The sequence below is a fragment of the Miniopterus natalensis genome, chromosome 2 (genome assembly GCF_054644295.1).
Source record: "Miniopterus natalensis isolate mMinNat1 chromosome 2, mMinNat1.hap1, whole genome shotgun sequence".
Lineage (NCBI taxonomy): Eukaryota > Metazoa > Chordata > Mammalia > Chiroptera > Miniopteridae > Miniopterus > Miniopterus natalensis.
The window spans coordinates 142,192,901-142,210,206 of record NC_142082.1 but is presented as its reverse complement, the minus strand read 5'-3'; the positions used below and the strand labels follow the sequence as shown (position 1 = coordinate 142,210,206).

At 36.9% G+C, this 17,306-nt stretch overlaps 1 protein-coding gene across 1 annotated transcript in view; it reads right to left on the bottom strand.

The window, feature by feature from the left end:
* The window catches only part of FAM186A (family with sequence similarity 186 member A), a 52,734-nt gene extending 37,872 nt beyond the window's left edge, over positions 1-14,862 (bottom strand). Inside the window, exon 1 of the mRNA XM_087813767.1 lies at positions 14,667-14,862. Coding sequence (XP_087669893.1) covers positions 14,667-14,837 — 171 coding nt within the window. The 5' untranslated portion in view covers positions 14,838-14,862. The remainder of the gene's footprint in view (positions 1-14,666) is intronic.
* Positions 14,863-17,306: the final 2,444 nt, after the last annotated feature.

The window sequence follows — 17,306 nt, the reverse complement described above, 5'->3', positions numbered from 1 at the left end:
CACCAGGAAGACAAATAACCCAATTAATAAATGGTCAAAGGACCTGAATAGACACTTCTCCAAGAGGACATACGGATGGCCAATAGATATATGAAAAAATGCCCAATGTCATTTATCATCAGAGAGATGCAAATTAAAACCACAATGAGATATCACTTTACACCTGTCAGAATAACTATCATCAATAAATCAACAAGTGCTGGCAAGGGTGTAGAGAAAAGGGACCCCTAGGACACTGATGGTGGGAATGCAGACTGAAAAACAGTATGGAGTTTCCTCAAAAAATTAAAAATGGTACTGCCTTTTGACCCATCAATCCTATGTCTTGGAACATATCCTAAGAAACCTGAAACACTAATTCGAAAGAATATATGCATCCCTATATTCATTGCAGCATTATTTATAATAGCCAAGACCTGCAAACAGCCCAAGTGGATAAAAAGGCTGTCGAACATTTACACAATGAATACTACTTGGTGGAAGGAAGGAAGGAAGGAAGGAAGGAAGGAAGGAAGGAAGGAAGGAAGGAAGGAAGGAAGGAAGGAAGGGAGGGAGGGAGGGAGGGAGGGAGGGAGGGAGGGAGGGAGGGAGGGAGGGAGGGAGGGAGGGAGGGAGGGAGGGAGGGAGGGAGGGAGGGAGGGAGGGAAAGAGAGAGAGAGGGAGGGAGAGAGGAGGGAGGGAGGGAAAGAGAGAGAGGGAGGGAGAGAGGAGGGAGGGAGGGAGAGGGAGAGACAGGGGGAGAGAGAGAGAGAGAGAGAGAGAGAAAGAGAAAGGAAGGAAGGAAGGAAGGAAGGAAGGAAGGAAGGAAGGAAGGAAGGAAGGAAGGAAGGAAGGAAGGGAGGGAGGGAGGGAGGGAGGGAGGGAGGGAGGGAGGGAGGGAGGGAGGGAGGGAGGGAGGGAGGGACTGGATGTCCACATTCCAAAGAATGAAGTTGGACCCTTACCTTATACCATATACAAAATTTATCTCAAAGAGGCTCAAAAACCTAATCATAAGACCTAAAACTATAAAACAGAAAAAAACATAGAGGGAAAAACTTCATGACATTGGATTTGGCAATTATTGCCTACATATGATACCAAAACCATAGGCAACAAAAGTAAAACTCCATCAATTGGACTAAATAAAAATTTAAAACTTTTGTGCATCAAAGGACACAATCGAGAATTAGAAGGCAATCTATGGAATGGAAGAAAATATTTTCAAATCATATATCTGATAAAGAATTAATATCCACAACATATAAAGAACTCCTACAGCTCAACATCAAACAAACAAACAAAAAAAACACTTAAAAAAATGGGCAGAGGACTTGATAGACATTCAAAAAAGATATACAAATGGCCAACAAGCATATCAAAAGAAGCTCAACACCACTAATTATTAGGGAAGTGAAATCAAAATCACAGTGAGATTTCACTTTACACCCATTAAGATGGCTACTATTTAAAAAAGAGACAACAACCCCCCCCCCCAGAAAATAACAAATATTGGTAAGGATGTGGAAAATTGGAACCCTTGTGTTCACTGTTGGTAGGGGGAATATAAAATGGTACAACCACTATACAAAACAGTATGGCAAGTCCACAAAAAATTAAAAATAGAATTATCATATGATTCAGAAATTCTACTTCTGTATATACCCAAAAGAATTGAAAGCAGGGTCCCTAAGAAATATTCATAACAGTGTTACTCATATTAGCCAAGAGGTAGAACCAACCCAAGTGTCCATTGACAGATAAATGAATAAACAATATGTGGTATTCACATACAATAAAACATTATTCAGTCCTGAAAAGGGAGGAAATTCTGACACATACTACATGTATTAACCGTAAGACATTATGCTAAGTTAAATAAGTCAGTCATAAAAAGACAACTTCTGTGTGATTTCAGTTACATGAAGCATCTAGAACAGTTGAATTTATAGAAACAAGGTAGAATGGTAGTTTCCAGAGGCTGGTGGGGAGAGGGAAGTTGGGTGTTGTTGTTTAATGGGTGTCGAGTTTCAGTTTTGCAAAATGAAAAATTCTGAAGATTGATTGCACAACAATGTGAATATACTTAACACTACTGAACTGTCCACTTAAAATGGTTAAGATGGTAAATTTTGTGTTGCATGATTTTTACCACAATTAAAATTATTATTATTTTTATTTGGAAAAGGAATAATCAGATGTTAGGTGCTAAAAATATTAGGTGCAGAAACACAGGTGATCTGGTTGCAGCAAATAATTTAAGTACGCTGCAGAACAGACACAAAGTTTGCTAGGCCAAGTGACAAAGTATAACATTACAAGCTAACCAATTTCTCATAAATTCTTTTAGAAAACTGAGGAGGAACAAACACTTCCCAGCTCATTCTTTGAGGCCAGCATTAACCTAATACCAAAACCAGACAAAAGACATAAAAAATTAAACCATAAGCTGGAGGATTCCAGAAACCGGGAAATGGTTTGACATCAGTATTTACTTGGTAGCTGGCAGGAATAAAAGATGCCCACCCAGGACCACCCCATGGTCCTGGACCCAGTGCTAGGTACAAGCAAGGGCCCATTGTGCCACACTGGCTCCTTGCTCCCCATCAGCTGAATTTCGAGAGCTTCCAAAAGACAGACTTTAAAAAACATTGACTGCCACCTGGAGATGATGTTTATTGGAAAGGACAGATAATAAAAGACACACTCCAACCTCATTGGAAAGGATCTTATCAGTTGCCTAACCAGGATTGGACATCTACCTCTGTCTGTGGACATCAAAGACTCTTTGAGGATGAGGAGCCGCTGACACCAAAGATAGACAGCTATCCCAAGACATGGACAAGGCCTGCATATCTACAGATTGATGAACTCAGAATCCATTTTGATTGTCTTTACTTTTCTGCTAATTATATTAGTCATAATAATAGTTATACTTGTTCTTTGGGCTTTTCCATATAGTCCAACTGTTTATGATGACTGAAAATGTGTAAGATATTTGTTAATACTTTTTTTGTGGCTCATGTAAATGTTCTACTAAATGCCAAATACAGAAAGATGAGAGGGCAAAACTTGGGTCATGATAGTTCATAGGATAGAAATGATCCAGAGTGATTTTTCACAATGAAGGCCATAAGATCTGACTGCCTTCCACTTACCTGCCCTTTCCTTTTTTGGGAAAGATTCTGCCTCTACTCAGATCCCATCCCCAGTGGAATTCCTAGGAATGAGCCTTCCTAGTGCTGTGAGACCACACTGTCCGACCAAAAGGTTGGTCGTCAATGCATCCTTCGAATTGATTTATGACTAAAAGGGGAAACTGTGGAGGAAAAAAGGGTTCTATGAAAAGTAACCTCACAGGATGATCTGATCATAAATTCCTAAGTGGGCAAGTCATGATGGGTGATCACAACCCAAGCCTATCACTTCTTTAGTGAAAGTTTTTAAGGCAGCCCTGCCCATTGTTTTTGTGCATCTAGGTTAACATACCTTTGAAATGCCAGAAGTGAGGTGTTAACCCTCAAGAGATCACATAATCTTGTTAACTGTCCTATAATTCAATCCCTGCCTTTCTTCAATCTTCCCTAAATACCCTCCTTAATTTCAAATGCATAAAAGAAGCTGCCAAACTGTCAATTCTTGGGAGCATTTGAGGTCTTTTTCCATGGTTTATGTCATCAGTTTGGCTCAAATAAACTCTTATAAAAATTAAAAAAAAATTGTTTTATTAAACCATAAACTAATATTTTTCATGACCATTGTCATAAAAATTCTTAACAAAATATGAAAAAATAGAATCAAATAATATATCAAAAGATAGCATCAGGAACAAGTGAAGTTTACTGCTGGTATGCAAAACCAATTCAAAAGTAGAAAATTAATCAATGTAATTCACAGTATCAACAGACTAAAGGAGAAAAACTATATGATTATCTTAACAGATGCAGAAAAAGTAGTTGATAAAATTCAACATTCATTCATAATATTTTTTTAAATTTTATAACAAACTAAGGATTGGGAGTAATTTCCTCAGCCTGATAAAGAGCAGTTAGAAAAAATTTACAGCTAGCACCATTCTTAATAGTGAAAGATTAAGTACTCTAAGAATTCTGTTCTAATCACTTTTATTCAGCATTAAAAGGTCCTATCCAATGCAATCAGATAAGAAAAGGAAATAATATAATATAGATTAGAAAGGGAAAAATAAAAGGGTTTCTATTTACAGACAAAAGGAAAAAGTCTATGTAAAAACTCCCAAAGAATCAACAACAAAAAAGCTACCATTGTTTAACATGTTCACAGCATAGATAGTATACAAAAATCAAAATTGTATTTCTATATATGAGCAATAAATAATTGGAAATTGAAATTTAATAAAACAGTACCACTTGCAATTACACAAAAAACATGAAATACTTAGATATAAATCTAACTAGTCATATGCTGCATAACAAAGTTTTGGTCAATGACAGACTATATACACCACAGTGGTCCCATAGAATTATAATGGAGCTAAAACATTCCTATCTCCTAGTGACATTGTAGTGTGGTAAAGTTAGCACAAGGCCTTTCATTACTCATGTTTTTGGTGAGGCTGGCATATACAAACCTACTGTGCTGTCTGCCAGTCGTAGAAAAGTATAGCACATACAATTATGTACGTAATATTTGATAATGATAATAAATGACTGTTACTGGTTTATGTATCTACTATACTATACATTTTATCGCTATTTTAGAGTGTACTCTTCCTATTTATAAAAAATAAGGTTTGGCCCCGGCTGGGTGACTCAGTTAGTTGGTGCATTGTCCTGTGCACCAAACGGTTGTAGGTTCGATTCCCAATCAAGGCACATACCTAGGTTGCAGGTTCGATCCCCAGTTGGGGTGCGTACCAGAGGCAACTGATCAATGTTTCTCTCTCTCCTTTCCTCTCTCTAAAATCAGTAAATATATCCTTGGGTGAGGAGTAAAAAAAAAGTTTGCTGTAAAACAATATGTGGTGTTATGTTGGTAACAGCTCATACATCTAGTGTTTACTGTGTCTCTTAATTTTCTTGTTTTCTCTTGTGCTCGATTTAATCTTGTATTGACTTACAAATTTAGTGTAGCCTAAGTGTACAGTGTTTATAAAGTCTACAGTAGTGTACAGCAATGTCCTAGGTTTTCACAGTCACTCACCACTCACTGACTCACTCAGAGTGGCTTATAGTCCTGCAAGCTCTACATATGGTAAGTGCTCTATACAGGTGTGCCATTTTTTTTATTTTTTACTACATGTTTCCTATGTTTAGATATGCTTATATAGACAAATACCATACTATAGCAAATACAATTGCCTACAGTATTCAGTACAGTAGCATGCTGTACAGGCTTGTAGCTTAGGAGCAATAACAGGCTATACCATATAGCCTAGGTGTGTAGTAGACTATACCATTTAGGTTTGTGTGAGTGCATTCTATGAGTTCACACAACGACGAAATTGCCTAATGACACATTTCTCAGAACATATCCTCATCATGCACATTTAAAAATATAAAATATTGAGGAAAGAAATCAAAGAAGATCTAAATAAATAATGGAATACCAAGCACAGACAATGATGTGGAGGAACTGGAAATCTCAGACATTGCTGGTGGGAATGCAAAATAGTAAAACCACTTAAGATAACAGTTTGGCTCACAAAATAGTCACAGGGATATAAAGTACAACCTAGGGAATATATTCAGTAATATTGTAATAACTATGCATGGTGCCAGGTGGGTACTTGAAATATCGGGGGAGACCACTTGGTAAGGTATATGATTGTCTAACCACTATGATGTACACCTGAAACTAACACAAAATGATATTGAATGTAAACTGCAGTTGAAAATTAAAAAATAAATTTTTAAAAAAGATATGTGTTTGACAATTTCTTACAATTGTATGCTACCATATGACTTAGCAATACCATTCCTAGGTATTTACTCAAAAGAAGTAAAAAATTAAGTTTATACAATAATTTATAAGTGAATGTTTGTAGTGACTTTATTCATAATTTCTCCAAAATGGAAACAACCCAATATCCTTCAACTGGTGAATGTTAAGACAGATTCAAATGACTACATAGAATATGATTCCATTTATATGGCATTCAGGAAAGGGAGAACTATAGGGACAGAAAACTAATGGCTGCCAGGGGCTGTGAGTGGGAGAGAGGGTGACTACAAGGGGCACAGGGAAATTTTGGGGGTGGTAGAACTGTTTGAATCTGGATTTTGGTGGTGGTTATTGTATGCCTTTCTCAAAACTCTAAGAAGAGTACACCAAAAAGGGTGAATTTTATTTTATGTGAATTTTACCTTAATTAAAAAACAACAACAATCTTCAATCAAACAAAAAAGTACAGACAGTAGAACCAGACTATCTGAATTTGATTCCAGGATTATCATGGGGATTAAATGAGATAAACTTTTACCATAGGTAACATGGTAAACACTTTAAATGCTACTAATTATTAAATGCTTACCAGGTGCCACAGGGATGAAGGGTCAAAGTAAGAGTGTGGGTAGAGAAAGCACCATAATTTGAGCATCTAATCTGGAGTAGAATAGAACCTGAGCTGCAGATAATAATAATGGCAAAATGAACACTTGTGTATCCATTCTTCAGCTGAAGAAACAGAGCATCTTTAAAGGCTCCTGTGTTCTTCATATCAATGGTGTCACTTTCCCAATGCCCAGAGATAACCACTGTCCTGAATTTTATTCTCTATACTTTTAACACTGTAGTACAATAAATGATGCCTCTCCCCTAAATTTATCATGTCATAATCCCTGGAATGTGTAAAAGTTATTTTATATGGAAAAGTTTCTTTGCAGGTGTGATTAAACTAAGGATCTTGAGGTGCAGAGAGTATCCTGGATTTTTCAGGTGCGCTATAATGCAATCACAAGTGTCCTTTCGAGAGGCAGGCAGAAGGTCATGTCATACAGACACATACAGAAAAGAAGGCTCAATGTGAAGATGGAACAGAAAGATTTTTGAAGATGCTGGCTTTGAAGATGTGGCCACAGCCAAAGCACGCCAGCAGCTACCAGAAGCTGGAAAGGCAAAGAATGGATTCTCCCTGAAATAGTCGAGAGAGTGCAGCCCGGCCGATATCTTGATTTCGGCCCAATGACACAAATTTCAGAATTCTGCCCTTGAGAACTGTGAGAGAACAAATTTCTAGCAGTAGACAGTGACATATCAGAATATGTCACCCCAAAATATGCCTCTTTGACATAAAAATTATTTTGAGCTGAAGACAATAAAGCAGCAGCAAATACAGGAAAAGCTCTCCCTACCCTCCCCCTTTTCTGCCTAAAGGCAGGATATAAATTCATTTTACTGGAGACAGACTTGTCAACTCCAGAGGAATCTGCAAATAATCATTACTCCTTTAGCTTCTCCTCAGATTGCCACCATTAAAAGCCTAAAACTGCTTTCCTTTGTCCTGTCATTTCTCCAGAATTTATTGATTTTGTTGTTGTTGATGGAAGATGCTAATATAAGCCACTCTGAGTTACTCTTTGTTTAGGTTTCTCACAGGTGATATGCACTGCACATGTTAATCAACTGTTTATCTCTTGTTAACTTGTCTTTCTTTAAAGAGTCCTAGCTGAAAACCTAAAATGAGTAAAGTTTTGCCTCTCCTACAACAGACACACACACACACACACATACACAGATACAGACACACACACACACACACACACACCCCTAAACAATATTGTGTAGTTTTGCCTGTTGTTTAATTATTCTCTTTATTCTTCTGTGACTTGCTTTCCCCCTCAACGTTGTTTTTTTTAATTTATCCAGGTGGAAGTGTATAGATATAGTTCATTCATTTTTACAAGAGTGTGTTTAGTATTTTATTGCACACATCTACTACAGTTTACTTATCCATTCCTATATTGGTTTGTTTCCAGTTTTGTCCTTTTAAAAACAATGACATAAACATTTTTAATCATGCTTCCTAGTGTACATATGAAAGAGTTTTCCCTAAAGCCATAGTAGCTATTGAGCAATTGCAATGATGCAAGTGTGGCAGGAACACACTTTTTTTAAAATCCTCACCCAAGGATATTTTTTCCATTGCTTTTCAGAGAGAGTTGAAGAGGGAGGGAGAGGGAGAGAGAGAGAGAGGAGAAACACTGATGTGAGAGAGACACATTGACAAGTTGCCTCCCACACATGACAGAAGACTTAAACAATACTATAAACTAACTTGATTTATTGTGGACAAAAAAGGGATTTTAAACAGTAACCTTGGCCCTGGCAGGATAGCTCAGTTGGTTAGAGTGTTGTCCGATACACCAAGGTTGTGAGTTCCATCCCTGGTCAAGGCACTACAAGACTCAACCAATGAATGCAGAAATAAGTGGAACAACAAATCCATGTCGCTCTCTCACTCTCTTCCTTCCACTCCATCAAATAAATTCTTTTAAAAAGTAAAATAACCTCACAGGTTAATCTGATCATAAATTCCTAACTGGGCAGGTCATGGTAGGCAGTCACTCCACAGGCATATAGCTTTTTTAGTAAATGGTTTATTTTTTAAGCAAGCCCTGTCCATTGTTTTTGTGCACCTAAGTTTACACACCTTTAAAGTAAGCATAACCACCCTTCAGGGAGCACATAATCTTGTTAACTATGCTGTAATCCAATCCCCACCTTTCTTTTTCCCACCTCCATGGAATCTTATGTTCCCTCCTTAATTTCAAATGCATAGAAGAAACTGCAAAACTGTTATTCTCTGAAGCAATTGTCATCAGTTTGGGCTCAAATAAACTCTTATAAAACTTACTACAGCCCTGGCAGGTAGCACAGTTGGTTAGAGTGTTGTCCTGATAGGCCAAGGTGTTGTCCTGATAGGCCTCATCAGAGCATGTACAAGAGTCAACAAATGAGGAGATTAAAGATGGCAATGAACTGAGTGGAAGCTACACTGACACTCTCCCAAGACCAAAATGGAATTATAACTAAAATATAGAAAAAACATCCTGAATAATCAACTGCAACTGAAGATGAGCTGGAGAGCAACCTTGTAACCAAGGAGGAAAGGTGGGGACCACATAGAGACTGGTAGGAAGTGCAGAGGTGGGAGAGGGCTGGCTGGGCTTCCACAGGCAGCAGCTGAAGGTCCTGAGGGATGTCTTAGCTGTGGGGGGTTTCCATTGAGGACCCTGGGGCCTAAACCCTAGGCTGGGCTTCCACCCAAGAACATCAGAACTGAGAAAGGTGCCCGCATAATATCTGGCTGTGAAAAGCAGCCAGGTGTCTGTCTTCAGGGAGAGATGGCTGGAAATGCAGGCACCCTCTTAAAGAGCCAACACATAAAGTTTTGTGTGCAGCCACTCACCTTGGGCTCCAGCAGAGGGAGGGCAGAGTGGATTGGAGCTGTGTGAGGAGATTCTAGGATTGTGGGCTCTGGAGATAGAGCTCAGAGGGCACCCCTCTGGATTAATGTGCTGAATCATTCCCCCATACTGCAGAGGACAACTTTCACAGGCAGACATTTATTTACCTTCCACACAGCTTTTGCCTGAGGGGGAAGCAATTGCCCTACCACATTGGAAAACCTCTGGTCCTACCCAGAGGAGTTTCTACAGCCTGAGCTCATTAAGAGACTGATAACAATCAGCTACCCCACCCTGTGGAATTTCTACAGCTTGTGGCTCATTAAAGAATCAAATTAATCAACCTGTAGGCAGAGGCAGACCTCAGAGTGCTTTGCCTGATCAGCCTCTGGACCGGGGCCTTGGAAAAGCAGACTTTGGTGTGCATCTTGGTCCTGTCCAAATGCACCCAGCCCCAACAGAGGAGAACTCAAGCTGTGGGTTGTTGATAGCTCCAAACAGGGTACTCAAGGCCAGACATAAACAGCGTCTGATATTGGCCTGCACCAGAGGCCCTCCAAAAAGACTGAGAGTCCTAGCAGATCTACCTAATACATAGAAACAAACCCAAATAGGCAGCCAAAATGGGGACACAAAAAAACAAGTCCCAAATGAAAGAGAAGTCTCCAGAAAAAGAGCTAAATGAAATGGAGATAAGCAATCTATCAGATATAGAGTTCAGAATACTGATTGTAAGGATGCTCAACAGCATGAAAAAAGATATGGAAACTATGAAGAATGACCAGTCAGAAATGAAGAATGACATAGCAGAAATAAAGAATACATTGGAAGGAATAAACAACAGATTAGAGGAAGCTGAGGATCAGATCAGTGAGTTAGAAGACAGGGAAGAAAAAAATCACTCAATCAGAGATCCAAAAAGAAAAAACAATTAGAAAACAAGAGGACAGTCTAAGGGAGCTGTAGGACAACATGAAACAACAATATTCGTTTCATAGGAGTACCAGGAGAGGTGATAAGTAAGCAAAGGTTAGAGAACCTGTTTGAAGAAGTAATGGCAGAAAACCTCCCTAACCTGGTCAAGGAAAAAGTCACACAAGTTCAGGATGCACAGAGAGTCCCAAGCAAGAAGAATCCAAAGAGGCCCATGCCCAGATATATCATAATTAAAATGCCAAATATTCAGACAAAGAGAGAATATTAAAGGCAGCAAGAGAAAAGCAATCTGTTACCTACAAAGGAGTCCCCATAAGGCTGTCAGCTGACTTCTCATCAGAAACTGTACAGGCCATAAGGGAATGGCATGAAGTATTCAAGGTAATGCAAAACAAGGATCTGAAACCAAGACTACTCTATCCAGCAAGGCTATCATTCAAAATAGATGGTGAAATAAAGAGCTTCCCAAACAAAAAAGGCTAAAGAACTTTATCACCACCAAACCAGCATTGCAGGAAATGTTAAAGGGACTGATGTAATAATAAGAAGAAATAGAGAGAGAAACATAGGTATAAAGAATTAACATGGCAATAAATAAGGGTCTATCAATAATAACCTTAAGGACTTTAAGGGAGAAATCAACATCAATACAGTAATAGTCGTGGACTTGAACACCCCACTGACTTCTCTGGATAGATCTTCCAGACAAAAAGTCAACACAGCAACAGTGACTCTAAATGGCACATAAGGTCAGATGGATTTAATTGATATTTACAGAATATTTCACCCCAAAGATGCAAAATATACATTCCTCTCAAGTGCACATGGGTCATTCTCAAAGATAAACTACATGTTAAGACACAAAACCAGTCTCTACAAGTTCAAGAAGATTGAAATCACATCAAACATCTCAGATCACAATGACATGAAATTAGAAATAAACTACAGTAAAAACACTCAAAAACATTCAAACACATGGAGGCTAAATAGCATGTTATCAAACAATGAATGGGTTACCAATAAGATCAAGAAAGAAATAAAAAACTTCCTGGAAACAAATGAAAATGAAAACACAACAACCCAAAATCTATGGGACACAGCAAAAGCAGTCCTAAGAGAAAAGCCCACAGCACTGCAGGCCTAAAAAATTTTCAAAAAGCAAGAAAAATTTTTAGTTAAGTATCTAACCCTACAACTTAAAGAATTAGAAAGCTCCCCTGTGAGGCTGTCCAGACCAGGGCTTTTATTTGCTGCGAGTTTTTTCTATTACTGCTTTGATTTCATCAGTTGTTATTTGCCTATTCAGGTTTTCTGATTCTTCCTGATCCAGTTTTACATGATCTCACTCATATGCGGAATCTAATAAACAAAATAGACTGAGGAACAAAATTGATCCAGAGACATAGAAACATGGAAGAAACTGATGAATTTCAGTGCAAAGGGAAGGGTGGGGGAGTGTGGGGGGGGGAGAGATTAATCAAAGAACTTATATGCATATATGCATAACCCATGGACATAGAAGTAGTGTTGTGAAGGCCGGAGGCAGGGGGGTGCGGATGCAGGGTGGAGAGGATCAATGGGGAAAAAAGGGGGGTGGGTATCTGTAATACTTTCAACAATAAAGATAAATTTTTTAGAAAGTCAATAAATGAATGCATGAATAAGTGGAACAACAAAATCAATGTCTCTCTCTCACGTTTCTTACATCAACATTATTCATAGAGTACTCCACTCATTTGTCAACAGAATACAAATTGTATTTAAGTGTATACATAGCATTTACCAATAGAGACCATATTCTGAACCATAAAACAAATCTCAAGAAATTTACAAGGAGTCAGATCATATGCAATAAGTTCTCTGAATCCAATAAAACTGAATTACAAATAAAACTTTAAAATCTTCAAATATTTGGAGACTAACACTCTTCTAAATAACTCATGGGTCAAAGAAAAATATCAAAAGGGAAAGTATTGAAAACTGAATAAAATAAAAATAGAGCATTTTAAAATATATTTTCATTGATTTTAGAGAGAGGGGAAGGGAGAGGGATAGAGAAATAGAAACATCGATGAGAGAGAAACATCAATTGGCTACTCCTGCACACTGCCTACCAGGGACCAAATTTGAAACCCAGGAATGTTCCCTGACTGGGAATTGAACCAGGGACCTCTTGGTTCATGGGTCGACACTCAACCACTGACCCACTCCAGCCAGGCAGACCAGAGCATTTTTATTTGCAGAGAGGGAAATATATGGAACAAAACACTTATTGCAAAAGAATAAATTTCTTAAATCAATGAACTCAGCTTCTACCTTAAGAAATTGGAAAAGAGCCCTACCCGGTTTGGTTCAGTGGTTAGAGTGTTAGCCCACGGACTGAAGGGTCCTGGGTTCCATTCCAGCCAAGGACACGTACCTCAGTTGCAGGCTTGATCCCAAGCCCTGGTCAGTGCGAGAGTGGGAGGCAACCAATCAGTGTGTCTTTTTCACATCAATGTTTCTCTCTCACTCTCTGTCCCCCACCCCCCACTCTCTCTGAAAAGCAGTGGAAAAAATATCCTTGGGTGAGGATTAAAAAAAAAAAAAAATGGAAAAAGAAAAGAAAATTATACCCAAAGTAAATAGTGTAAATGAAATAATAAAGATCAGTTTGGAAATCAGTAAAATAGAAAACAGAAAAGCAATTAGAGTAAAATCCAAAGTTGATTCTTTGAGATCAATAAAATTGATAAACCTATAGACTAATAAACAGAGAGAGAAATCAATAAACCTTTAGACATAAGCAAAGGAAAAGAGACAGAGGAAAAAAGGCAAATTACTAATATCAGAAATGAGAGGTTACATTATTAAAGATTCTACAGATAATGAAAGGATAGTGAGGGATTACTATGAACAACTTTAAACCAATAAACTCAACAACTCAGATACAATGGACAAATTCCTTGAAAGACACAAATTGTGACAGCTCACTGAAGAAGAAATAAGATAACCTGAATAGTCCTATGATATTTTTAAAAAATTAAATTTATAGTCTAAAACCTTCCCATAATTAAACTCCAAATCTAGATGGTTCCATTGGTTTTCTCCCTACCTCACCAAAACACTGGCAGTTTCTACCAAACATATAACAGGAAATGCCAATTCTTCAACAAACTCTTATAGAAAATTACAGAGAATATTCTACTTGGGTCTAAAAAGTTAGTACTACTCTGGTGCCATTACAAGAAAAACACAGACTAATGTACATTATAAACATGGACATAAATTGTTAGCAAAATTTTAGCAAACTGAATAATACAAGATGATAAACTGCATGCTACATTATGAATAAATGGGGTTTATTCCAAAAATTCAAGGTTAGTTTAACATTCATAAATCAAAGTAATTTACTCTATTAACAGATTCAAAGAGAAAAAAACACATAATTTTTCCACTAGATGCAGTAAAAGCTTTTGATAAAACCTAATATTAATAAGTCATGTGGGTATGATATACAGCATGATGACTATAGTGAATAATACTGTATTGCATTTTGAATGTTGCTAAGAGAGTGATTATTAAAAGGTCTCATCACAAGAAAAAAATTTGTAACTATGTATGGTCATGGATGTTAACTAAGATGTATTTTGGTGGTCATTTCACAATATATACACTTATCAAATTAAAAAACACACCCTAATATCTATTCCTAATTAAAAATCCAGGCAAACTAGGAAAAGAAGGGAATTTCCCCAACTTCATAAAGAGCATTATAAAATATATACAGCTACTATCATACTTAGTTGTGGAAGACAGAAATGCTTTTCCCTAACATCAAGAACAAAGTAAGGATGCCTCATTACTTCTACTCAACTTTATGCTGGAGGTCCTAGCTTACTCAGTACATCAAGGACAAAGTTTAAATGCACACAGATATGAAAGGAGAAAATAAAACTGCCTCTATTAGCATATGACAGGATTGTATCTGTCTTAAATCCCAAAGAATGTACAAAGAAAATCTATGAGGACTAATCACTGCTAATAGCTATTTGATCAGTCAAGAACAAATAAAAACTATTGACTAAAATCAGATATCAAAATTAGCTATAGATTTCAATTTGTCTTTGAACCTTGATCATTCAATAGCACGTGATTTATTTCTTAAAAAGCTCAATTAATTCTGACATGAAAGTGAAAGAGATTAATATAAAGTTGGAGTTTGTTAATCCAGAGAGTCAGGTGAAATTGTCATTTGAAATCAAAGTTACCTAAACACAGTCAAATACCTTGCAAATAAAGTGAGTTAAAAAAAAAAAAATGTAACTGATCATGGAAAGTTAAAGAAAAAAAGTTGCAACTATAAACTTCTCACAAACTACCTACCTGTCTGGCTCGAAAAAACTGTGCTTGCTCAATCCTAGAGATGACTTGCTGTATTGAGTCAGGGATCTCAAGCATAGGGATCTCTGATGTATCAATGCCTTTTTTGGACATGACGGTGTAATCCATAACTTCATTTTCTGATTCATGTTCATTGTCTATCTTATTTTCCATTTTGATAAAGTTGAGTGATTTTCTTTTATTTCTTCTTTTTTTTCACAGAATATAGGCAAATACTAATAAACATGCCCACAAGGAAGCTAGAAGTCTTTCCTGCTCTCAGAAATTGTGGTTTACCCTGCTACTAATTTGTTGCTAGCCATGGTGTTCTGGTCCTGGTGATGTCATAATAGACCCGTTATGGCATTATCATTGACTCAAACATTTAAAGAGTGCTTACTATATGCAGAGAACTAGGCATTCTATATGCTGTGATGGTAGAAGGGTGAAGGGGGGAGGGAGGGTAGGAAAGAATAGACAACAGGAACGATAAATAGAAAATATACCCCTGCTTCAAGGAGGTGTTAGAATCTAGGTGTTAGAGCTCAAGATCCAGTATATCAAATGTAACTCCTGGTTCTTCTCTCTTCTTGAAATTTTGTTTAAGAATATTTAAGCTTGTAATGGAATAATTGTGTTACAACTTCCTCAGCTGCCCCTCATCTTTTCCTAGACATGTAGTAACTTAGAAGATATTACTTGAATGATGGTCGTACTCTTTGCACTGCCTAGTTACCTGTTTTTTCAAGGAATCTGACTGAAGAAGGCTTTGAAGTTCCATAGTTGGCTCCAGAAATTGAAGGAAATGCTAGAGGCTACTTTATAACTGAAAGAGAACTTTGGGCAGTTCATTTGATTGCAGAGGATGTGAAAGGATTTAGAAGGCTGGAGAAATTAAATGATGGTGGTTTTGTTGGCTGTGTAGCTTTCTTATTTTTTAATTCAAAAAATATGAAAAAGTACAGAAAGTAATATATTATAGCCATGTGCCTATCACCTAAAATGAACAAATATTAACATTTTGTCATGTCTGCTTCAGATATTTTTAAAAGAAAACATTAGATATAAAGTTGGCGTTCTCCCCAGATTCCTTCCTTCCCCTCTGTCCCTTTTTAGAGGCAATGGCTATCATGAATTTGATGTATTTATGATTAGTCTATGTTTATGTAGTTTTACTACAGGTGTATGTATTCATAAACTATATAATATCATTTTGTAGGTTTTAGATTTTATACAAGTTGTGGATGTATAACTAAATTTCTCGATAAGAACGTCCTATCTTGAGTCCTTACTGTAAACTTGTTGTAAATTTAGGCCTATGTTGAGTCCTTGTTGTAAACCGGTAAAGTTTAACAATTGATATGTTGCAGGCCTGCAGAGAAAGGGAGGCAGAGGATCAGAAAGTAGTTTTAAAAATATCAACATACAGAGAGCAAATCAGATATTTTTCCTTCTCTTTAGGATCTGTTGTCTAAGTTACTTCCTTTGTTTTCCCAAGTCACTTTTTAAACTTTCTATTAGAGTATTTATCTCATTGAAGTGTAATTATTATTTGTCTTTACCTACAGAGATGAACTCAAAACCAGATGCTGTACTTAGTTTTCTTTTTCTAACATTTGGTATATTTTTTCTCAGTTTCTCTACAGAAACCATCTAAATTTGGGTATCTATTATAGTTTCAGATTTCTCTCCTTAAGGAAACTTTTCTAGCCTCAGAATACTTTCTTTTATTGTTAAACTGCCCACCCTGCCCCTAGTCATAAAACATTACTCCCTCCTTTTCTGTAAATAACAATTAATTGTATTTATTCAAGGAAGTTCAAAATGTTTTATGAAAGGACAATTAAAGAAAATTATTTTTATAAATGTAAGGTTTGATTAAAATATCCATCATTATCTTGCATTTCTTGTCATCAATTAACTTGTTTAAGTACTTTGTTGATAATAATATTACATTGTGAGATCCTTAAATTGCTTTTATTTCTCTTGACTTTTTTACAATGCTTACTCCAATAGGCATTCACAAAGCAGCCAACATGCTTGTCAACTAAACTAATTTGGCGTTATTGTGCTCTCATATTTTTTATGCAGCATGGAATTCATCAGCAACTGGAAATGAAGACTTTTTAAAGCAAATTTAAAACTCTCTCCTTCCTTTTCAATTTGAAAAGCATTTGTTGAGACACTACTATGAGATTACCATTATCCTAGACTGTGAAGAATATGATAGGGTACCTGTAAAGAAACAGAAAAAAGAAAATAACAAGATAGAATATAATATTCAAGTGCTAACAAGGGACATGAAGAAGAGAACTGTGGGGAGTGCAGTCTTTGGGAAAACCTTATGGAGAGAGAAGGTTGATTGATAAATGAAGGCTTTCCAGATAGGGAAGACACTTTGAGCCATGGCTTTGGAGGTGAGTGCTGAGCTTGTATTTTAGGGGGGGAAAGTGAGGAGATTGGTTTAATTGAGATGATGTAATGTTGAACTCACTGATGATCAGATTAGGAAGAGTATGAGACACAAATATCAGCAATTTGATGGGGGAATTAATTTGGTATCTAAGTGAAAAGTAAGGAAATTCGTTTGAGGTAAAGTAAGGAGGATTACATAGGATTGGAACCATCTTGAAAGCAAGTAAC